The sequence below is a fragment of the Meles meles genome, chromosome 4, assembly GCF_922984935.1.
Source record: "Meles meles chromosome 4, mMelMel3.1 paternal haplotype, whole genome shotgun sequence".
Taxonomy (NCBI): domain Eukaryota; kingdom Metazoa; phylum Chordata; class Mammalia; order Carnivora; family Mustelidae; genus Meles; species Meles meles.
Window position 1 is genome coordinate 42,177,855 of NC_060069.1, and position 24,700 is coordinate 42,202,554.

The 24,700-nt window shown below is 47.3% G+C and overlaps 1 protein-coding gene across 2 annotated transcripts in view; it reads right to left on the minus strand.

The window, feature by feature from the left end:
* The window catches only part of ITGB5 (integrin subunit beta 5), a 113,117-nt gene that overhangs the window by 82,738 nt on the left and 5,679 nt on the right, over positions 1 to 24,700 (minus strand). Inside the window, exons 2-3 of one of the 2 annotated variants that reach the window (XM_046001827.1) lie at positions 18,624 to 18,709; positions 8,325 to 8,520 (exon numbers count right to left, since the gene is read on the minus strand). In XM_046001827.1, the coding sequence (XP_045857783.1) occupies positions 8,325 to 8,520; positions 18,624 to 18,709 (282 nt within the window). Of the gene's footprint in view, positions 1 to 8,324; positions 8,521 to 11,931; positions 12,108 to 18,623; positions 18,710 to 24,700 lie in introns of those variants that run through there. The other variant, XM_046001826.1, reaches the window with a different exon arrangement.

The following is a 24,700-nucleotide window of genomic DNA, read 5'->3' on the forward strand; positions in this document are numbered from 1 at the left end:
GAAAAGCACACACACCCCTCCCCATTCGGGGGCTGCCAATGTTAAACAAAAGTATTTCTCTCAGTTTTCCAGAAAGGGGAGGGTGTAAGAAGGAGGGTGTTATCATTAGCGTTGGGAATGAGGGTTGACTGCTACCTCAGCTATCCCTGAGTTTAGATGCTACACACTTCTCAAGGGGCCGTGGCAAGAACGGCATGTTCTGTCAGCAGATTTCGGAGGGGCCGACATTTTTGGACCAAGTCTCAGCGTGAGTGTTAAGCGTGGGAGTCAAGCAGCAGTGCCCCAGCCCCTCTACGAGCAAGGTCAGCGGACTGAAAGAGAGGCCGCCGCCACGTGCAGAAAGTCTGCAACCCACTTTCCATCTCTGGACACGCTTCCAGAACCAGGGACGCTCAGCCACTCCAGCAGTCCGGCCAGCTACACAGTTCTGCACCACTCAAGACATGTCACCTCCACCTGTCCAGCGAAGAGCAGAGCCCTTGTCACCTTCACCGTCAGCGGCGGATCAGCGCCCGCTTCCGGTTCTCCTCCTGCAGGCATGTACCAGCCAACCACCTGAAATGTACTTTTAAAGTCTGTTCTCTCTCTATGCCCTCCCTTCAATCAAAAGTGGAGAGAGAGGGGCACCTGGGTGGCTCAGTGGGTTAAAGCCTCTGCCTTCAGCTCAGGTCATGATCTCAGGGTCCTGAGATCGAGCCCGGTATCGGGCTCTCTGCTCGGCAGGAAGCCTGCTTCCTCCTCTCTCTCCGTCTGCCTCTCTGTCTACTTGTCTACTTGTGATTTCTGTCTGTCAAATAAAAAAAAAGATATTTAAAAAAAAAAAAAAAGTGGAGAGAGAGGCGCGCCTGGGTGGCTCAGTGGGTTAAGCCTCTGCCTTCGGCTCAGGTCATGGTCTCAGGGTCCTGGGATCGAGCCCCGCATGGGGCTCTCTGCTCAGTAGAGAGCCTGCTTCCCCCTTTCTCTCTGCCTGCCTCTCTGCCTACTTGTGTTCTCTCTCTCTGTCTCAAAGAAATAAATAAAATCTTTAAAAAAAAAAAGGGGAAGAGAGAAAGAGTCAGGGCACCTGGATGCCTTAGTCAGTTGGCCAAACCTTGATTTAGGCAGGGGTCATGATCTCGGGGTGGTGAGATCAAGCCCCGCATGGAGCTCCCTGCTCAGCTGAAGAGTCTGCTTGAGGATTCTCTCCTTCTCCCTCTGCCCCTCCCCCCAAATAAACAAATAAACAAATCTTAAAAAAAAAAAAGTGAGGAGAGAGTGAAGGAAGGAATTCCACCAAGAACTTCTGGTATTTTTAAGACTGATTTTTGTCCAAATGTTCAAAGTAGTATTCTAACCCATAACAAGATGCTTGCCGTGCCCAAATAAATGTAAGTAGTTTTTGATTCCTCAGAATTACCTTTCTGTGCCAAAAACTGAAAGCAGCAGCAGCACATTAAAATCCACTATATTACAAACAGGACCGCAGCTGAATAGGAATTAGGGCCCAGGTGTACACCTTAGGACCATCATCTAGCTCTTCTCTTTACTGTAGTGGAAGGTAATTAGTATCCCAGAATTAAATCCAGACCTAGAACAAAAGAATTGCCTCCCTGGTCTAGGACAAGGCTGGGGTGCCTGCCCACTGTACCCCACTCCCCACTGCAGAATTCTGACTCTGGACAGATGGAACGAAGGAAGGAACCATGTGAAGACACAACTGGCCTCTACCAGTGTCTGCCCCGAAGAGGGTTCTCACCGGAACTCAACCAGGCTTGCACCCTGATCTTGGATTTAGAGCCTTTAGGACCCTGAGAGAGAAATTTCTGTTGCTTATAAGCCCTCAGTCTATGGGTACTTATTAGAGTAGCCCAAAAGGACTAAGACTGGGTTTTGGTTTTGTTTGTTTTTTCTCCAAGGGCACTAGGAAACTAGGAATGCCAAGCCTGGGTTGTAGATTGCAGGCGTTCTGCGGTGTCCTCACAAGGCTGAAGGGAGGAGGGAGCTCTCTGGGGTCTGTTTATAATTCACGGCACTAATCCCATTCATGAGAGCTCCACCTTCATGACCTAATCACCTCCCAAAGACCCTGCCCTCCTGATAACCATCACAACTGGGGGTCAGGATTGCAATTTACAAATGTTCCAGGGAAGGCACAAACACCGTGTGTTAGCCAACCTCTCTTATCCAGCCTCCATCAGGTCTTTCTCAGATTTTATAATAAAGAATGTATTCTGTCGGTCTGGGTGGCAGAAGCAACACCTAAGTGAGGTAACCGGCACCTCAAAGTAGGGCCGGGGAGGAGCGGGATAAAAAGTAGCACATACAAGGGCTGGGAAAAGGGCTCAAAAGCAACCAGTACCCTAGGTTAGTTAACAGGGCTATTAACACAAACCAGTGTCAATTTCCTGGTTTGAGTATGCACTTCGGTTATGTAACATTATTACCAGGGAAAGCCAGGAGGGGTCTACAAGAACACTAATACTTTTGCAACTTCTTGTGAGCCCACGATTATTTCAGATTAAAACACTTAACATGAAAATACAAGGCTACTAGTCAATGAACTAAAGGATCGAGGAAAATTAATGACATAAGTAAACTCTATCTGTCCCAATGCTTCAAAACCACCGCTAGGCTTTCATTCACCATTTCAATAAGCTTTATTCCAAAGTTTGTATCCTTTGTTAAGAATTTTTTTAAGATTGTTTTCCTGACATACAGTTTCCAGGACTGGAAACAAAATGGAAAACGTGATCCTGTGTTTATACAAAATCCTGCTTAAAGTTTGGCAGTTCCTCAAAAAGTTAAACATAGAATTACCACATGACCCAGCAATTCTACTCCTAGTTATATACTCAAGATTATTGGAAACACATGGTCTGCACAAAAACTTGGGCACGAATGTTCACAGTAGCATTAGTCATGATTGCCCCAAAGTGAAAACAGCCCCAATATTCATCAGCAAAAATGCGGCATATCTAGACATACACAAAGGAATATTATTTGGCCATAAAAAGGAAGTCTTGGCAAGTGTTACAACATCAATGAATCCTGAAGACATTTTGCAAAGTGAAAGAAGCCAGACATAACCATGGAAACAGAAAGTAGATTAGTGGTTGCCTAGGACTGAATGTGGCTGGGAGGGAAAAGATAAGGAGTGACTGTTAATGCATACAGGGTTTCTTTTTGAGGTGAGGAAAATGTTCTGGAATGAGACAATGGTGATGACTGCATAATGTTGCAAATATACTACAAACCACTGAATTATTTACTTAAAAATGGTGACCTGGGGCGCCTACCTGGCTTAGTAAGAAGACCACGTAACTCTTGATTTCAGGGTCATGAGTTTGAGCCCCACGTTGGGTATAGAGATCACTAGAAAAATAAATAAACCTTAAAAAATAAAATTGTTAAAAATAAAAATAATAAATAAAAATAAAATGGTGACTTCCATGGGATGGGAGTCACATCTAAAGAAAGAAAGAAAACCAAAACAAAAAGTTCCACATAGAGGAAAATCAATCTTTTTTCCCCAGGCTTATACTGGAATAATAACTTTGCTTTCTTGAAGTATCACTCATATTATGTTGAGGCTTATCTTTGATTCGTCATTAGGATAAGGCTGGCAAAGTGTTACATTTCGCTCAACAAATATCTGTTATGAGGTATAGGGGAGCAGGGTCAGGGAGGAGACAAAAAAGGATTTCTAGAAATCAATAATGGAAAAACCAACCCCTAGATCTGAAGCCTTCAGCAGAGTCAGGGGTAACTACCTTGAGGCTGACTATGCACTTGGTAAACTGCTGTTTACTGCAACGTAACATTCTCTTCCCCAAAGAAATATCTGGGGTTTGTCTCTTAAAAAATATTAAAATTTTCAAGATTTTAAGAGGCTTCATTGGCTTCAGGTGACAAAGAGATTCACAAGACTCTAGACCTTTAGGAATTCCCATTTTCATCAGATCTCCTCCAAGTCTTCAGCTCTACAAACGTCCTCACAGTTTGGGTATATTTTAACTGGGCAGCCAACATCTCCAACACCCTGACCTTCCGGAAACTGGCTCTCTTATCACACCTTCCACACAACCAGAGAGCTCACATACAGCACCCACATCATGATTTTATATAAAAATAGGATCATATTGGGCTTAAACGACTTAAAGTTAAGCTTCTGCCTTCGGCTCAGGTCATGATCCCAGGGTCCTGGTCACGAGGTCCTGCCTCAGGCTCCTTGCTCAGCAAGAAACCTGCTTCTCCCTCTGCCCCTCCTCCCAACCCCATTTGTGCTCTAGAGTTTTCTCTCTCTCTTGCAAAAATAGATAAAATCTTTAAAATATATATCATTAAAAAAAAAAAGAACCGGGGCACCTGGGTAGCTCAGTGGGTTAAAGCCTCTGCTTTCGGCTTAGGGCATGATCCCAGGGTCCTGGGATCGAGCCCCGCATCGGGCTCTCTGCTCAGCAGGGAGACTGCTTCCCTTTCTCTCTGTCTGCCTCCCTCTTTGCCTACAAATGATCTCTGTCTGTCAAATAAGTGAATAAAAATCTTTAAAAAAAAAAAAAAAAAAAACAGGACCATGCTTTCCATTTTATTTCCAGTACCAGAAACTGTATCTTAATGTTTAGCAGGAAATATGACTATACTATGACTTATAAAATTAGCAACTTCAACTAATCCCATAATCATCCCTGGCAATCTGGCAGTTTGTGCCTCTCTGTCTAGCAGAGCCACTTAAGCCCATTTTTTTGTTTCTTATTTCCAAGACTATTCTTGTATATAGGCAAATAGGCAAATAGGCAAAAGGAAACCTTTCTTATATATATGATGACTCAGAGCTCTTTCCAACAACCACCACAGGCATATCAAAATAAGGCTGATTTCCTTCTTCCATAAATGAACATACATTAAACTTGAGGCATAAATCAATATTGTGCATACGTCTAATGCCGGGAGAACTTGGCCCAAGGAGGCTGCCTTCACTTCCTTAGCTCCTTGTTGGAGGCTGTTTAAAGAGCCCCCTGGCAAATCAAATCAAACAACAGTCTCTCTGCCTCACATGTGACTGTGACCTTCATTCTGATTCTAAGCAGAATTCAAACTGTGGCATGTCTGACTTGGTGTCACCTCTAGCTCCTTCCTAAACTAAATCCACCCTAAAGGATAAGGATTTGCCACCCTGAAGGAATATATTTCTCAGAAAATCAGAGGCTCTGAGAGCAATTCTAAATGAGGAGTTTCAAAAGTGTTAAGTTAAAAACCTCTGCTGACGATGACTGAAACTATAAACTTGGTTGGCGGTGTGAATTTTGGTCTTTGCTAATGATTAAGTGAAGACAGTGTATGGTTACAAATACAATGTGAATGTATGAAAATTCTGAACATGTGAATAGAGAAAGGGTCTAGTAAAAATGAAAAGCGACATTGCATGAAAGTGGATGATTTCTCAAGACTTTAAGTTATTGTTACACTGTAATTAAATACAAAAGAAGAAACATCATTCACTTTAATTGATAGCTACTCTCATCCCACACGATGCTCCAATACCTTAATCATCTGCCACAACTCCCACATCCCCATCTAGGTCACAGCCTCTGACCCTGGGCCAGTCTGCACAGATGGAGATGAGTTATCTTAACCCAGAGGACATCACCAAGCAGCTGCCCACAGAGAGGCTCAGCTGACTATTCTCCACCCACTCACACAGCTCTGCAGGGGCTCTGCCCTCTCTTGTGTGGGAGCTCATCAAATAACAAGGCTAAGTGTCATTATCATGGACATTTGTAAAAATAGCAGCCTCAACTAATCCCCGCACTAATCCCTGGCCATCCAGTAGCTTGTGCCTCTCTGTACAGCACCGTCGCGTACACCTCCTTTTGTTTCTTATTTTTTTTTAAAGATTTTATTTATTTATTTGACAGAGAGAGCAAGAGATCATAAGCAGGCGTGGGGTGGGGGGGGAGGAAGCAGGCTCCCCGCTGCGCAGAGAGCCCAATGCGGGGCTCCATCCCAGGACCCTGAGATAATGACCCGAGCTGAAGGCAGAGGCTGAACCCACTGAGCCACCCAGGTGCCCCCTTTTTTCTTATTTCCAAGACAATTCAATAAGCAGAATAAAACATTTTTTAAAAGATTTTTATTTATTTATTTGACAGAGAGAGAGACAGTGAGCACGCCAGCGCAAAAGAGGAAACACAAACAGGGGAGTGGGAAAGGGAGAAGCAGGCTCCCCGCTGAGCAGAGAGCCCAATGTGGGGCTCGATCCAGCGACCCTGGGATCATGACCTGAGCTGAAAGCAGATGCTTAATGACTGAGCCACCCAGGTATCCCCAGAATAAAACATGTTTCAAATATACGAAGACAGCAACAACAAGCATCATTAAGCGCTTATGATGGCAGCGTTGGGCGAAATCCGGTCTCTGAGACACTGAGAATGGCTATTCGAACCTAGACCTCGCTGACTCCAGGATCTGCATCTTTGGCCACTAGTCTTTAAAAATAATGGTAATTTTGACTTTTTAAAGTGTACGTATACAAGAATTCTCATTTAAGCTTCTGAATGTGGCTGTAAGGAATGAAGGTGGCAAAGCCCTTGAGATGCGAAGGGGTGGGGTGAACTGCCCAGGCCCTCCCAGCTAGGGACAGGGCCAGCGCTAGAACCCCAGATGGCCAACCACATCCGTGACCTTGCCACCGGCTCCAAGCGGCCTTGGAGTCAAAATAAACCATCTGGGAGTAGTTTTTGCCATGGTTTCTTAGGCAATGAGATGGAAGAAAAGGAGGAAAATCAAAGGAATTTGGAAATAGGCTACCTTCCCTCAAAATGTGATACTTTCTAATTTAAGCACATGCATATCCACTTTTTGACCTTCCACAATTCCAGTATGTAGAGTATTATATTTAAAACATGGTGAACTAGAGAAAGTCATGAGTTTTGTTGTTGCAACGAGCTGGGGTGGAATCAGAGTCACCATTTCTTTTTCTTTTTTTTATTAATTAATTTATTTATTTGAGAGCGATAGGATGAGAGACTGGGAGGGGAGAGGTCAGAGGGAGAAGCAGACTCCCCATCGAGCAGGGAGCCCAACACGGGACTCGATCCTGGGACTCCAGGATCACGGCCTGAGCCAAAGGCAGTCGCTCAACCAACTGAGCCACCCAGGTGCCCCCAGAGTCACCATTTCTAACTGGCAGACCTTGAGCAGGTCGCTCCTCATGTAAAATGGTCTTAGCTACCTAGGAGTAAGCCCACATTCAGCACATGGTAGGTATACAAAATCCATTAGTTTCCTCATATCACAACCAATGCTAGGGCTTGCAGGGGCTCTAGGGTCATAAAACAAAATACTCTAAAAGTTTCTCCCTTCAGAATGCCATGGACTCCAGTGGAATTTGCTGATAAGAAAAAATACATTTTCCTGGAGGCAGCACCTTCCTGAGAAACGTGCATTAACTAGGGAGTAAACCTAGCAGTGTCTTCCCACAAAAGGCCATAACGTCATTCAAAACAGCCAAAAGTAGCAGCAACTCAAGTGTCCACTGGAGGATGAACGGACCAACAAAATGCAGTAAAGACACACAAGGGAGTTTTACTCAGCCTTAAAAAGGGAACAGATCTGACACACACGACAACATGGATGAAGCTTGAAGACATTTCTGAGTAAAAAAGGCTGACACAAAAGTAAAAGTTTTGTATGAGTCCGATTACTATCACTTATATGGGCACCCCGAGTAGTCAAACTCATCAGAGCAGAAAGCAGAATGGTGGCTGCGGGAGGGAGGATGCAGGTAGAAGCTAGAAGCAGTGTTCAGGGACCCCTGGCTGGCTCAGGCCATTCAGCTTACGCCTCTTGATTTCCTTGATTTTGGCCCACTTGGCCCAGATCATGATCTCAGGATCACAGGGCTCCTGCTCAGCAGGGAGTCTGCTGCTCTCCCTCTCCCCCTGCCCTTCCCCCTGCTCCCTCTGCCCCACCCCACCCCACGTGTGCCTCTCTCTCTCTCTCTCTCTCTCATGAAGATAAAAAAAGAATGAGCGTTAATGGGCACAGAGTTTCAGGCTGGGAAAATGAAAAAGGTTTGGAGACAGGTAGTGGGATAGACATGGTGAATGTATTTACTGCCATTGAACTATATACCTTAAAACGGTTAAAATGCTCAGTTTTATGTTATATACATTTTACTTCAATCAAACAGATAGCAAAGATCCCAATTTGTCCACAGGGGCCTTGTACTTACTCTGCCTCCCGGGGCCTGGGCCAGGCCTTGCCCTTTCCCTCTGTGGGCTCAGCTCTCAGCCTGTCCCTGCTCACCTGCCCATCATTAGCCCACCCCTCCTCATGGCGCTCACCAGGCCGCAGGTTCAGGGCAATCTTCTGTGGCGTCATCTGAATGACATCTGAGCTGGCGGGACTGGAGCCCTTGCTGCTGAGAGGCAGGCTCCGCAGGACCTGGGTGCTGCTGGCGGGGCTCTCAAACTCACCCCCGCAGCCATTTCTGGCCAGGTTTGCCTTCAAGTCACAGCGGGAGCGCAGGCTGCTGAAGTCCTAGAGGCAGCAACAAAGGAAGAGGGCAGAGAATGGTCAGGCTGTCTTTCCACAGCACCTCAGGGAGTGGACCCAACAGCACCTAGTGCCTGTACCCGAAACACTCCACACTCCATTTTCATTGTCGGAAAGTGGTGAAACCGATCACACATACCCCAAATGCTCGCTGAGGATTACGAGGGTTAATGAAGGTACTGGATACGAAAGCCCTTCGCAAACTGTAAATGCATAATAAAAAGGTTTGGATTCGCTGTTACTTTAATGATCAAAATTCTCCTTAAAAAAATGGGCCTGTCTGGACAATTAGCGGGAGGAAAGTAACTGACATGGCCCGTTGCACAACTCAACTCAATCTTTATGTTATAAAGATACTATGTAAGTAGACAAGTGGTCATCATTCAGGCAATCAAGAGTTAACTTATGAGTCATCCACTCATCTGCTGTGCAGGCATTACACACCCATTCTGCGAGACAACCTGGCAATAAACACTGTACCCTTTGTGGTCGAGTCCCAGCAATCTATCACAAGACGTCAATCAAAAGAGAGGGGAGGGTGCCTGGGTGGCTCAGTCGTTAAGCATTTGCCTTCCGCTCAGGTCATGATCTCAGGGTCCTGGGATCGAGCCCCACATCAGGCTCCCTGCTCAGTGGGGAGCCTGCTCCTCCCTCTCTTTGCTACTCTGCCTCCTTATGCTCTGTCTCCATCTCTGTCAAATAAATAAATAAAATCTTTCAAAAAAAAGTGGGGGGAACTCTGTAAGATACATACTGAGTATAAACTTGTAAACATAAATCCTTCAACCATAAGAAAAACATGGTATATCACCTCCGTAGATGACATGGTCATTCAAAATTATGAAGACTGAAAAGAAAGTCCAAAACATGCTAAGAAAGAAGATCAGAAAATAAAATTGTATCCACATTAGGATTCAAAACAAAAAATTTTAAAAATACAGTTTGAGGCCTTAGTGTAGAGGGACTAAAATTACATTTTTTCTTTTATTATCTTTAGTTTGAGCAATAAAGCCACATTGATAAGAAAAAACTTCCTTTTCTTAAGATGGATTTAGGAGAAGGCTAGATATCAGGATTACCCAACCTTATCTGGGGCACCAGGACTTTAAGGCAATCCACTTTAAAATGAAATAATATACTCTATTATAAAATATGGTACTTTGTAAGAATTGGTTGTTTTCCAGTAAGGGAATTTTTTTTTTTAAGATTTTTTATTTATTTATTTGACAGAGAGAGATCACAAGTAGGCAGAGAGGCAGGCAGAGAGAGAGGAGGAAGCAGGCTCCCCGCGGAGCAGAGAGCCCGACGCGGGGCTCGATCCCAGGACCCCGAGATCATGACCCGAGCTGAAGGCAGCGGCTTAATCCACTGAGCCACCCAGGCGCCCCATCCAGTAAGGGAATTTTTTAACAGCAAAGCAAATCCAGGATGCTCTCCGAACACCCTCTCGCTGGTGGATATAGCAAAGCAGATCGCCTCCCCCAGCTGGTTGGAGGCCATTGCTGGTGGCCCTGTTCACCCTCTTGATAGCTGGAGGGGTTCTGATGCTGATCTCTTCCTCTTGCCTCTATAACATTTTGTCAGAAAGCCTCAACTGAGTCAAGTGTCCTCCCCGCTGTGTTAGGAGTCAGACGGCTGGCAGAAGCACAGAGACAACGGGACTCGCCCTTCACCATGGTCAAGGCTCCAGGGCTAGCCAACCCCTATTCAAGCCTTCGCAAGATTCAACACCAAGAAGTCAAGAAGAATTTGCAGTGTTTTTATATAAGTGAAACCAGATGGGTTGTTCTGGGCCTCCGTGAGGTTTGTTGTTGTTGTTTATTTTATAATCTAATTTTATTTATTTGTTTGTTTGTTTTGATATATTGAGCCCCTGGAGACCTTGCCTGTCAACCTCAGGGACGGTGCCATAAGTCTAAGTGTCTCCAGACACTTGTGGATCAGGTGAGAAAATAATTACCCCAGCTTAAAATGATGATCCTTGAAATGATAAAAGATTTCAAAGCTAGGCTTTCCAAACTGGGTTCCAAATGGACAAGCATGACTCTGATGTAGAAATTCTAATAAAGTAGTGAGAAAGCCAAGGGATGGGGGGAAGGAGTAACTTCTGAGGGCCCCGCAGTAGCGGTCTGCTGTCTTGAGCCACCTGCAGCGGAGGTCCACCTGGCTGTCCAGAGCTGGAAGGGGCTCGCCTGCTCATGAACTTCTTGCTGGCCTCTGGCATCCTGGCACTTGCTGCCAGCGACCCCAATTCTGACGAGCTGGTTGTGCTTGGCCCAGTTCCGGTAGTCAAGGTACAGTGTCCTGAGCATTCCAGTGCAAAACTCTGCCTCCAGGTTGGCCATGAAATCATCTGTGGTGTCCCTGAAGTGATGGGAACCTGACACCCCTCCCACTGGTGGGAGCAGCCTGCATTCTGGAATAGACCAGGTCATAGAGCCGACCTGCTTCCCTCTACGCAGCAGGTAGTGGCATGATTGTTAATCCACAGCCTTGGCAATTCATTCATCGAGGTCACACCCTACCACCGGGACACCTGCACTAGCAGTGAACTTCACCCAAGCTTCCCGGTCAACCCGCTCAAAGGGGTCTTTGACAGACACGAGCCATCCTTGATGGAGAACTTGTACGGGGCCACCTGCTGGCTAGGGGACACGCACAGCTGAGATCACCAGGAGACTTAAAGCCCAGGTCACCCTTCCCAGACCTGAAGAAATCAGATAGCCACACCCATGCCAATCACAACCGGGCCTGCCTGTCTGGCTTTTCCACCCGCACTCTAGAGACTCTGCGGCTTCTTTAATCTCTAGGGTGTTAGAAGCAAGCTCTCCTCATCCCCCTCACTGGTACCAGCATATTTCTCATTAATAATATTCTCCGAGGTTGTGATAAACGTCCACTCCAGTGCTTATGGCTTTCCGAAGTTCAGTGCACGGGCAAGGGAGGCCCATCAACCTCTGTATCGTCCCCTGACTGCCAGCAGGAGAACTACTGGTGACCACATTAAAACTGTAAGTGGTGGGGCGCCTGGCTGGCTGAGTCAGTAGAGCAGGAGACTCTTGATCTAGGGGTGTTGACTTCAAGCCCCACGCTGGGCACAGAGACCACTATAAAACAAACAAACAAACTGCCAACTCATATGGTGACTTCAGAAGTGCCGATCAAGTCAACAACGGGACAACACAGGGAGCCCCCTTCTCAGCAGTCCCAGCTGCACACACAGCAAGGGACACCCTCCTGTGGCACCTGTGCCAAATTTAGGTTTCGTCTCAGTGCTATCGCTCTCCATCGCTGGTTTGTCAACCCTGTCCTAGTTCACAAAGCTCAGTGTCCTGTTACTTGGGGTGGGCCCAGTGGTTTCACTGATGTGTTCCACGGCCTTTGGGACATCTTTACCTGTATGTTGAATCTTGTCACTGTCCTGGGGTCTGAAGCCTCGAAGATAACCCCCGAGGCACCTCTGGCCTTGGCAGGTGTGAAGCACCTTCTGAGAGGAAGGCAGCTATCTCTGAGATTCCCACATAGCTGAAGGTCCATCTGGCAGAGAGTCTGAACAGAGCCACGACTCATCTCTTGCTGCCCAAGGAAAGGACAGAGAACACTGTAGGCCCAACTGGGAGTGCCGACCCCATACGCCCAAGGGCTTCTCCTCCCCCTCCACACCTGAGCTCTTCCCTAGGTCGTCGTTCAGATGCCAGAAGACAGCAAGTTCCAAGGGGAACGGACTCGGAGGCACCCTCGGGTGCCAGCCCCCGGTCTCTGTGGGTGAGGAATCAGAGGCCCACATGCCAAAGTTCATGCCTAAGTTCATCCGAGAAGCCCAAGGTCACCTGGCTTCAGCTGCCTGGACCCCAGTGCTCTTTGCCTGGCCTCCCTTCCATCTCAACAAGGCCGCAGCTGAATGTGCAGCAGGAAACCAATGTTGGGTCCCCAGACCCCATCCCTCTGAATTTACTGTTTCCTTGCTGCCCCCAAGGCAGAGATCTGCCTGCCACCTCTCAAAGTGAGAGGATAAATATTCTTTCTTATGCAGAAAAACAGCTACCGAAGGAGGGGGGAGACTTCATCTCAACATGGAAACTAGTATCAGGAAGGGCTCCTGGTGGGGCACAGCACAACCGCGAGCAGGTGCTCCTGATCTCTGAGCTGGAAGGAGTTTCAGCTCACAGCGGAAGCATCCGTCCATCCACGGTCTACAGGAATGCCTCCAGGAACCCTCGGAGGGTTCATAAAAGGAAACGGCATTACAGGCAAACTTCCAAGAGAAGCATCAGAATGGGAACAGGAACTTGAAACATCTTTTATGGCTTTTAGTCACCCTGCGGTAATATAAAAAGACAAGGGAAGTGTTCCAAAAGTAAATCCCTTTTCATTTGCTACAACACTGGCCTTTGCACGTTGTTGGAACTTGCTCCCCTTGCCTCCCTCCACCACCTACGATGTGGAGGACAGGACGAGCTCCACTGCTGATTGTCACACTGTAACACCTAACTCCCGGGACATTTTGCTCACCAAGACCTCTCTCCCTGCGGTGCAAGCTGGTGCTCGCACCCTGGCCAGGGCAGTCGGCTTCATTCAGCGCACTAACCTCTGCCTAGGGATGGAGAAGTCCCTCTGTCAGCTTTCAGGCAGCTCATTTAATTCACTGAACAAATATTTATGAAGCATCTACAAGAGGCCACGATTATTCCTTTCATGACCAAAAAGAGCTTTTCTCTCAAAGAATCTATAATTTAATGTGAGCTAAAGCAAATGCTCATTTCTTTTTCATTTCCTCCCAGCTCAAATGAGAATACAGGCAATGTCCCCTTGATAGCCCTTCGGGCCACCATAATTTCCCCTGAAAGTCCACTTGGCCCATGACGGGATGCTACTGTGGTCTTGTCTAAGCTGTACAACAGGATGCTGGTGTGGTTTTGGCTTAGCTGTCCCAGCTTTCTTGCTGGGGACCCTGGACCTCACTAAGTGTCCAATTAACCTCTAACACTGTCTTGCTTTCCTGCCTATAAATGGTCTCCTTCCTCCTGCATCCAGCCCTACTGACCTCTTCATTTCTGCTTCTCCATGTCTATCTCCAAGGCAAACACCCTTCACTCCAGCCCACACTTCCCTAGTCGTCCGTCTTCCATTCCAACCCCATTTCCATCTACACACCACAAGCCCGTGGCCGTGCTTCCCTGGTCCTTCTCCCTCTGGTTTTTCAGCAGCCTGTGCTGGCCAAGGCCACATCACCTCAAGCTGTCTCACCATCATGCCTGATGGGCTCCCCAGTTCCCCAGCCCTGCATGCAATCTTGTAGCCTGTCTCCTTCTCCTCTTTTGCTCCCACCGACTCTGCTTTCTACCCTCACGGGGAGTCTGGGTCCTTCAGCCCTGCCCACTTCTCCAAAACCACCATCCTCCTACAAGCCACACTGGCCCCCCTGCTCCCAGCATGAACCCTGTGCTCCCAATCTCCCTGGGCACACAGCTGGATCCAGTCTCCTGGCTCTCCCTGCATGTAGGAAGAGCGACGTAACTGGGTGATCGGCCAGGAAGTGTGAGTGGAGAGAAGGCGGGCTGCCCCGGGCCTTGCGGGAAAAGCATATACACACTCTGCCCTACAAATTCCTCTCACAGCCAGCTGGGTTGAGAGGCTCACAAGCTGAGATCAGGGGCAGATTTCCACTTGGGAAAAAAAAAAAAAGGGGCAGACAAAATGGCTGATACACTGCTGGAATTTGTTGTGTGTTTTATCCTGTGCAGGACAACAGCGCCCTAAGTGCTCACACTGGCTGAGAAGCAAGGGCCAAGGAGGTGTCATGAAGAATGAATTAGGGACAGGGGTGAGGGGTGCCATGGGAACAGGTAAGGACTGGCAAGGAGAGGCGGCCTCCCACACTCCTGGTCTCAGAGTACCAGAAAGTCTGGCAACTCTAAAATCTTTTTTGGGGCGCCTGGGTGGCTCAGTGGGTTAAGCCTCTGCCTTTGGCTCAGGTCATGGTACCAGGGTCCTGGGATCGAGCCCCACATCAGGCTCTCTGCTCCACGGGGAGCCTGCTTTCCCCCCTCTCTCTCTGCCTGCATCTCTGCCTACTTGTGATCTGTCTGTCAAATAAATAAATAAATAATCTTTTAAAAAAATCTTTTTATTTTCAAATTTTTGAAAAACATTTATTTATTAGAGAGAGAGAGAAAAGCACAGGGTGAAGGGGGAGGGAGAGGGGAAAAGAAACGCAAGCAGGCTCTGTGCTAAGCACGAAGCCCAACGCAGGGCTCCATCCCCCGACCCTAAGATCATGACCCAAAATGAAATCAAGAATCAGATGCTCAGGGCACCTGGGTGGCTCAGTCAGTTAAGCAGCTGCCTTCGGCTCAAGTCATGATCCCAGGGTCCTAGGGTCCAGCTCCGCATCGGGCTCCCTGCTCAGTGGGGCCTCTCCTCCTCCCTCTTCCTCTGTGGCTCCTCCTGCTTCTGCTCCTCCTCTCTCGCTCAGATTAAAAAAAAAAAAAAAAAAAGTCAGAGGCTCAACAGACTGTGCCACCCAGGTGCCCCAAAAATAAAACCTTAAAAAAAAGGGGGGGCATGCAGCAGAATGGAATAGAAAACAGCAAGAAGTGCTGAGCGGGAGCCTGACGCCAGCCGACTCCAATTCAATACCTGCAGGGAACACAGGAACGGCAGGGCAGAGGAGGGAGAGGAGGTGGAATTAGTTTACAAGGAATGTTAAACGCAGAGTGAGGATGTCCACCCCACCTCAAGTAAAATAAGACAGCATTACGAGATCAAGAGCTGGGAGTCCCGATGGAGGATGCTTCCTGATGACTCCGCACACCTGCGGCCACAACAGGTGGGCGGGGCAGAATCCACACAAACAAGCCGGTCAGCAGCCTGGCCCTCCCTCACCATCCCAGAGGGACCCTGCCTCAGTGCACACTCGTCATATGCTCGTGGCAGATACCTGACTTCTCTGATGCCACCCTGGCACGTACAGTTAGGAAGGCACTCAACCACACTTATTCTGTCTTGCTGAAGTTCAGAAGTCAACCAGAAAGCATTCCTGAACTGTCCAAACCCAGTTCCCTGAAACACATCACATCCTGGGGGCAGTTCAACCCCCCAAAGAAAATGGGAAGCTGCATTCCCACGCAGGCATCACAGGGAGCGCTGCAGCCAAGACCAAGCCTCCGTGTAAGCCCAGCTCCCAGGAACCCACTGGGCTAGAGAGGGAATCCAGGTGTGGGCCCGGGAAATGCAAGGCTTCTGGAGATAACGTCATTCACTGTCAATATCAGCATATCAGACTCCCAGAAGCACTAGCACAAGAAAGGAAGGAACCTAACGCAGACAGCGGACCCTGGCTTCCAGGTCCCACTGCTTCCATTTACTAGACGATACCACGGATGACAGTGGCAGTGTGCTGGGTAACACTCACTCCGTTCATCAGCAGTCCCATCCAAGAGTGCTCTCATGCACTCGTCTCATTTTATACTCCCAAGAACGCTTGGAATTGCCGAGGGCGGCAATTGTCACTAGCATCTGACACATCACACAACTGGGAACTAAGCATGGCAAAACTGAGATTCAAACTTGGGTTTTCTAGAGGCTCCTGGGTGGCTCAGTCGGTAAAGTATCTGGCTTCAGCTCAAGTTGTGATGTCTGGGTCCTGGGATGGAGCCCCACATTGGGCTCCCTGCTCAGCAGGAAGCCTGCTTCTCCCTCTCCCTCTGCCCCCCCCTTCCCACTCATGCGGTCTCTCTCTCAAATAAATAAAATCTTTAAAAAAATTTAAAAATAACTTTGGTTTTCTAACTACATGTTGTTTAAGCCCATCTTTTTTTTTTTTTTTTTTTTTTGACAGAGATCACAAGTAGGTAGAGAGGCACGCAGAGAGAGGGGGCGGGAAGCAGGCTCCCTGCTGAGAAGAGAGCCCCGTGTGGGACTCGATCCCAGGACCCTGAGATCATGACCTGAGTGGAAGGCAGAGGCTTTAACCCACTGAGCCCCCCTGGCGCCCAAGCCCATCTCTTTTATCAACTATGAATTTCTGCCAGATTCTGGGCTGGATCTGAGGAGTCAAGATGAATAAGACATAGTTTTGGTTTCCAAGAAGACAACGATTTAGTCAGTCACGGGCATGAAAACAAATTTATACAATAAAAGATTATCAGTGCTATCCAAGGAAGTAAGGAATATGGGGAGACGAAGAGGGGGTCATGGCCTGTACATGGAGATACACAATAAATACCAATCCAGTGAAATCCTTCAGTCAATACTTATCGAGCAACCAGACAACACTCTAGGTACTGGGGATGTAGCAATGAAGAAAATAGATAAAAGCCATGCCCTAACATTCTGGAAGACAGAGACAGTCTCATACCAAAGGGCCTGGGCAGACTGATGGATGAAGAAGTAGACAGCCATGTCTAGGAAAAACAATGAAAGTCTTCATAGAGCAGATGAGTTCTGAGCTGATTCTTGAAAACTGGATGACAAAACATTGGTCAGGAAAAGGAGTGGAAGCCAGGAAGGCCTTCTAGGCGAAGGAGCAACACAGGGAAAACCATGAGGGCGTCCACAAGGCGGGGCTCTCTGGTGATCTTCAGGTAGTTCCCTCTGACTAAAGTGCTGGGGGCAGGCAAGGGGCAATGGTGGGGAGGCAGAAAGGGGCCATGGAACTTGGGACATACAATGCCAGTGAAAGGTTTTAAAGAAAGTTCACAACTTACACAATTAAGCACAAATACAATGACGTTTTCATATATTGGGAAGATTTATTGGAATAAACTTATTGTGGTTGGAATCATTTATTTAGTTTAATCCTACTCTCCAGTAGAAAAAATTCCATAGAGGTCACATGTAAGAGGCCGGGTAGCCGAAGGGTAAGAGCCTGGGCTCTAAAATCAAGCTTTGGCACCATGTGTGGCCTTGAAAAAAAAATCACATCACCTCTCTGAGCCTTCGATTTTCATCAATACTATATACAAGGTGTGGGGTACTCATGGGGCTCCCCATCGAAGGCTGAACCCATCCCCAGACCTCTGAGGCTGCACTGAGGCAAAGATGTTCAGCCTCCCAGGCCATCTCTTGTCCTGACGGGCACCGCACACCAAACAGCAAAGACTGAGCCAATCCAAGATGGCAGGTCTCAACTTCTTTAAAAAATAACCTTAACAGGGGCGCCTGCGTGGCTCAGTCAGTTAAGTGTCTGCCTCTTGGTTTCAGCTCAGGTCATGATCTCAGGGTCAGGGGATCGAGCCCCATGTCGGGCTTTGCCCTCAGCACAGAGTCTGCCTGTCCTTCTCCCTCTGCTCCTGGCCAACAACCCCCCCACCCCCGACTCCCTCCTTGAGCACTCTCTCTCTAAAATAAATAAATAAAACTTAAAAAAAAAAAACCACCTTAACAGTACATTCATGCAAGGAGAGTTTGTGCCTGGTGGTTCTAAACAATTTCAAAAGTTGAGCCGGAAATTTCCGTCAAGACAGGAGTTTTAGAAATTGATCACTTGCTGATGAGCTCACCGCACTCTGAGGTTTGTACTGCTTTATGGTGGCAATATGTCTAACATCTCCCCGAACTTGTAACCCTTCTTAACGGGGCCTAAAGAAACAGCAACCATGACTTTTAATCCTATCACAAAGGCCGAGTCATAATACTCCTATCCCCACATAAGCCACGTGAAGATGACTGGCCTCCATCCACACGCCACCCACCCGCCCACGTTTTCAACTCTTATACAACAAACTCCCTTCACATGCTCAGATCTTTTACCAAATCGCAGGAAACTGGACAAGAGTCATAACTGGCTCCCCTACAAAAGGGAAGGAAGGTCTTGTTTTCCTAAAATAGGATTAAAACACTCAACGCCATCTGAAGACCCGACTGAATTTCTGTTCTAAAAATGCCGCTTTGTCGTTGCCCTCGGAAAGAGAAGAGGCAGCCTGCAGAATCTGCTCACCCCTCCTCTGCACCGTCAACTGGGGTGCTGGGCGTAGCCCGCCCCCTACTCCCTCCCCTCACCCCTCCCCCACCGCCACCTTCCCCCACCCCGTACCCTCCCCCCCAACTCCCCCACCCCCTCAACCCCACCACACACCACCACGTACCTCTTTGAAGCACCAGGCACACTTTGGATGGATTAACAGACATTCTTCACAGGAGGTGGCACTTCCACTAGTGCATATGTTGAGACCTTCGGAGAAAGAGAGAGAGAGAGAGAGAGAGGCACTCACGGGTTCCTGGCCATAAAGCTTACTGATGAAGCCTCTGAATGCGGTGGGAGGAGGAGTCACGTCTGTTCTCAGCAGGGAGTCTGGGCAAGGCTGAAGGGTACCGGCCTCTGGGCCAAAGGCAGGTTAAGGCACAGCGGCTGAGGCGACCCACGGGTGGTTTGTAAAGCATGCACACTGTGTTAGCAACTCCCATTTCTTCTCCTGGACCCACTTGGATTTCCACCCCCATAACACGTAGGTCCTCCCTCAGTGAAGGCCTCATCACACTTAACCCACCCAAAATGACAAAAAGAAATGGTACGAAAAAGAAAGAAAGAAAGAAAGACAGACAGACAGACAGACAGGCGCCTGGGTGGCCTCTGTCAGTTAAGCATCTGTCTTCCGCTCAGGTCATGATCTCTGGGATTGAGTCCCTCATGGGGTTCTCTACTCAGCAAGCAGTCTGCATCTCCCTCTCACTGTCCCTTTGTGCCCCTTCTCTCTCAAATAAACAAATAAAATTAAAAAAAAAAAAAGATAGGAAGAAAAAGGAAGAACAGATTGATCACCTTCAGGCATAAGAAAGAAAATCCTAAATCAAGTACTATCACATCAAATCCAAGTGCACCAAAAGAAGCCAGCAGAACCCTTAAAGAAGAATGTACCCAAGGAATACAATGGTGGGTTAAGATAAAGACAATTCCTTAATTCGGTATACCTACTATTCGGTCAAATGGGAAAATCCTATCATCACCTGGCTGGGTAATGAAAAGGCACTTGATCAAATCTAAAACCCATCCCTGATCAAATCTAGAAACCAAGATCAGAAGGAAACTTCTCTATCATTGTAGAAGTTACTCATTTCCAACTAAGGCCTACCCTACCCCCTCTCTTGCATTAATCTGGGCACCTGGAAGCAGGCTGAATTGTGGTGGTGAAGTAAAACCCGCTGCCCGCCAACTCCCCACCCCACAGCCTGTCCCACCCTTCCTCAACCTTGCCAACGGCACAGGTATCCTTGGTGAAACCTATCGTCCCTTCTCTTCCCTTCCTCAAAGGTCGAGCATACATTTCTTTTGTTTGTTGTTTTATTTTTTTAAAAAAAGATTTTATTTATTTATTTGACAGACAGAAATGACAAGCAGGCAGAGAGGCAGACAGAGAGAGAGGGGGAAGCAGGCTCCCCACCGAGGAAAGAGCCTGATGGGGCTTGATCCCAGGACCCTGGGATCATGACCTGAGCCGAAGGCAGAGGCTTTAACCCACTGAGCCACCCAGGCGCCCCCATACATTTCTTTTGATCAAGAGCAGAACATGTTGGTTATTCTCTGAATGAAAATGACTCTATTCAGCCCTCATAGCCCTACAGGACCCACTTGTCTCTCCTAGTCTTTGCCTCGACTGTTAGAAGCAGAGAGGCCCACTGAATCAATGGAAAAAGAAATGGAGAGCCACCAGCCATACAAAGAAAGGCCCAACGTGTAACGGGAAAGCAGAGCCAAAAAGATTAAAAGGGAGAATGGAAGAGAAAATATAGTGAACTCCACAAAGTTCATAAAACAATTATTGTACCATAGAAACAATTATTGTGCCCGAAAGACAAATAAGCCAGTCAAGAAATGGGCAGAAGACATGAACAGACATTTCCCCAAAGAAGATATACAAATGGCCACCAGAAATGTGAAAAAATGCTCCATATCACTGGTCATCACGGAAGTATAAATCAAAACCACAATGAGATACCACCTTACACCAGTTAGAATGGCTAAAATTAACAAGACAGGGAATAACAAATTTTGGCGAGGAGAGGGAGAAAGGGGAGCCCTCCTACACTGTTGGTGGGAATGCAAGCTGGTGCAGCCACTCCAGAAAACAGTATGGCGTTTCCTCGACAAGTTAAAAATAGAGCTACCCTACGATCCAGCAACTGCGCTACTGGGTATTTACCCCAAAAGCACAGATGTAGTGAAAAGAAGGGACAAATGCACCCCAAAGTTCACAGCAGCAATGGCCACAATAGCCAAACTGTGGAAGAAGCCAAGATGGCCATTGACATGATAAAGAAGATGCGGTTCATATATACAATGGAATATTACTCAGCCATCAGAAAGGATGAATACCCAACTTTGGCTTCAACATGGATAGAACTGGAGGGGATTATGCTAAGTGAAATAAGTCAAACAGAGAAAGACAATTATCATATGGTTTCACTCATATGTGGAACATAAGGAATAGTGCAGAGGATCATAGGGGAAGGGAGGGAAAACTGAATGGGAAGAAATAAGAGACAGAGACAAACCATGACAGACTCATGATTCTGGGAAACAAACAGAGGGCTGTGGAAGGGGAGGGGGGTGAGGGGATGGGGTAACTGGGCGACGGGAATTAAGGAGGGCACATGATGAGAGGAGCACCAGGTGTTACATGCAACTAATGAATCACTGAACACTACATCAGAAACTAATGATGTACTGTATGTTGGCTAACTGAATTTAAATTAAAAAACAAAATTTTAAAAATATAGGCATTAAAATTTTTTTTAAAGATCTGGGGGGAAAGGGGAGAACAGTTATTGCAAGACATCTTGAAGATGTAGCATTTCCCCAATTTGCTAATGTTAACTCCCTGCTTCTTCCCTGTCACTAGCAGTAAAAACAGAAATTAAGTGATAGGGAGCCATACTGTGTCATCCCGAGGAACACTAGAGGGAACAAATACTATCTGGGATAAGAATGGCCACCGGGATAGAAGGGAGGAGAAACTGGCAGGACCAGAGATGCTGGGAATAAAGGAGGGGTGGCTTAGGAGTCCCAGAGCAGGTAAATCAGATGCTTTCCCCTAGGCAGAGACCTCAATCCTGAACTCTGAGCCCCTGGTCCCAATCAGCCACCACACCCCCCGAGCTGGGGGACCCCAATCTCACCACCAGGCCTGCACCAGGACCTCCTGGGTGCTAGACCTGGCCTTGGAACACATTTCTCAGCAGAAACAAGCTGGAACCAACCACCATGCATAACCTCATTCCAGCAAGGAGAGCCCTTCCTGGATCTAAACACTAAGAAGGTCTCCGAACCCAACCCCCACTGGGAATTTGGGCCTGCCTGCCTCCTGCTTGCCCTGACAAAATCCTTTCTCATTTTAATGTGAATCTACTCACATGATGACTTTTAAATAGGCACTTAAGCTTTTAAGGGGAAAAAAAAGTGTGTGCAGAAAGAGTTTGAAAATGCCAGTTCTACTTTGGGGTCAAATCTCCTCACCTGTCAGAAACCCAAATGTAGGGTGAGGGGGGTCATATTGGGGATAAAAGTGACTTTCCCCCTGCTCTCCTTACCAAGTACAAACTCGGGCCCTTGTGGCAATCATTTCCTTTGGTGCGTAAAGTCATTTCCATAAAATCATGGAACTGCAGACCCTCAGAACTAGAAATGTCTTATTAAAATGAGGTAGTCAAGTCAGCTCATCTTAGAGATGAAAACGAGAGTAAGTGACTTGAAACAAAGGAGCTCAGTCTCAAAGAAAAGAAGTCTGAAGGGTTGCTGCCTAGCGAGTGCCCATGTGGGGAATGCCTGGCAATCCAGAAACCATCCCAGACTCGGGGACACATAACCAGTGAATTCCAGGGTTCTGGCAAGGAGCTATAACAGGCCCTCAGTCCGGGAGGGATTTGAAGTCAGGTGTCTCATTTATGTCTCTGCTTCAACCCACAGAAATTCACAAAGACCACTTTCTAATAACCAGGGCCTCATCAGTGAGCTTTAGGAATTTGGATCATGAGTCTTGAGCTCAGGGCTCCTCCATTCTGACCCAGAGAGAAGGGGCTCTGGTCTTCCCCTCTGCCAGCCTAAAAGATCTTGGACGTAATACTGATGTGGCTCAAAGGATATGACAGACATCTGCTATGAAAACATACTGAACGACTGTAAAATATTTATTGTCCTGCTTTACTAACTGCTTCTATTACCATCGCATATTCACAGGCAACAGTAAAGTCGTTTTACTGCACCCAAAATGACTCCTCTGGAATGAGGTTGCTACTGGGACACATCCAAATTCAAGAAAGCCTGCACTGAGCGCGTACTAAATGCTAAGCTCTGGACTAGGGGATGCTAGCAAAATACGGAGATGGAGATGGCTGGGCCAAGCCTTGCTCCCAGGGAACTCAGGGTGCCAGGCAGCAGGTAAGGACAGGCACTCCCAGAACCCAGAGCCTAGGTCGGGCGCTGATGGGCGCCACAGTGCCAGACTTCCTCCCTTTGGCATCACTCCTCTCTCCACCTAATAATATTGCAGAGTTTGGATTCGGCTGGGTGAGTCACTCGGCACCGACAGCATTTTGAAAGGGCGGAAGCAATGAATAAAAAGCCAAACAGCTAGAGTCACAAATGTCGAAGTGTCGTGTCTAGGTCATGGAAATCGGCACTGGTGGCCCAGACGGTGGCCACATCTTTTCTTGGTTTGCACTGTGACTATTTCCAGCCCCACTGCAATGGCCTGCAGCCCTTAATATCTCTGAAGCCAGGGTTTACTGCAAACCATAATCTAAAAATGTGTTTTCCTTCCGAAACTCAATGACTCACTGCTCTCTTTCATCAATCATATCCAGGCAGCTAGCATGTCCGGTTGATCATTCCTTCAAGATGTATGAAACGTTTCTCCTAATCCAGCCCTTCCTGCCTGCCCCCTCCTGCCCTACAGTGCCCAAGCCAGCCCTCTGCACTTGGTCTAGAGTCCTGCAGGGGCCTCCTGCCAGCATCCCTCCAGGCAGCTTCTTCCCATTTCCGTCCACCCCACATGTCCAAGGTCAGACAACACTTACTAAAGCACACATCCAGCAGGTGGAACTTCCTGATCCGAGACATTCAGAGGGAGAACAGAAACTAGTACGGAGCTGGAAGGACCCGGTACTGGCAGGGGGAGAAGGGACAGGATGCTACTCAGCTGGGACAGTGGGAAAAGCATCATGAAGACATAGGGTGTATACTCCCCCCACAAAACACACGAACAGTAACAGATCGTGATATTCAGAACAGTTTGTATGTGTCACCATCATGATTCAAGTGGGAAGTGGGCTTCCCGTGGTCCTAAATTACATTTTAGTCACGGCTGTCAAGACAACAGAAAATAAAAACATTTCATTATTGTTTGGTTTTGATTTTTAAAAAGTGACAAGCCACTGGAGTGCCTCTCCCCATACCCTGAATCACCCTCCACACACACACTCACACGGCAGACAGAATGTTTCTGGTTCAGAACCTAGCAACTGAACAGTCGTTGACCCAAAGATGTTACCATAAACTGTAAATATGCCCTGGGAAGGCCTGATCTCAGTTCCCATCTTAGACTGCCTTTCTGAACATCACACAGCTGCAGAATGTACAGCTTGACAGACAGGACTTGTATTTTTAAAACCCCAATTCATATGATTGCATATAAGATGCAGCTTCAAAAAAGAATGTGTGTGCTCCCTAGATGCTGACAGGAAGCTTACCTTGACATAGCACTAAGTCAAAAATAAAAGGCAAGACACAGAACAGTTGGGCAGTGCTATCGTTCAATAAACATATGGGGAGAGACATTTGTAACACACACATAGAAAACACTTTGGATACATTAAGAAACCTAACAGGGAGAGTCTGTGCCAGGAAGGGGTCAGGACAACATGCTGGACTGATGGGCAATAAGAAGGGAAAACAGATTTCTCACTGTATAGCTGTTACACCATAAAAATATCATGTGACTATATTATCTGTTCAAAAATAATTTTTTAAAAGGCAACTCATTACCTCTATGGCCTCCTCCAAAAACCCATAATTCCAGTCTAATTATGAGAAAAAACATCAGACAAATCCCAACAGAGGGACAATCTACAAAACGTATCCTCGAAACTGTCAAGGTCATCTAAAACGGATAGACTGAGAAACTGTCGAAGCCAAGAGGAGCCTAAGGAGACAGGGCAATTCAATTTAGGT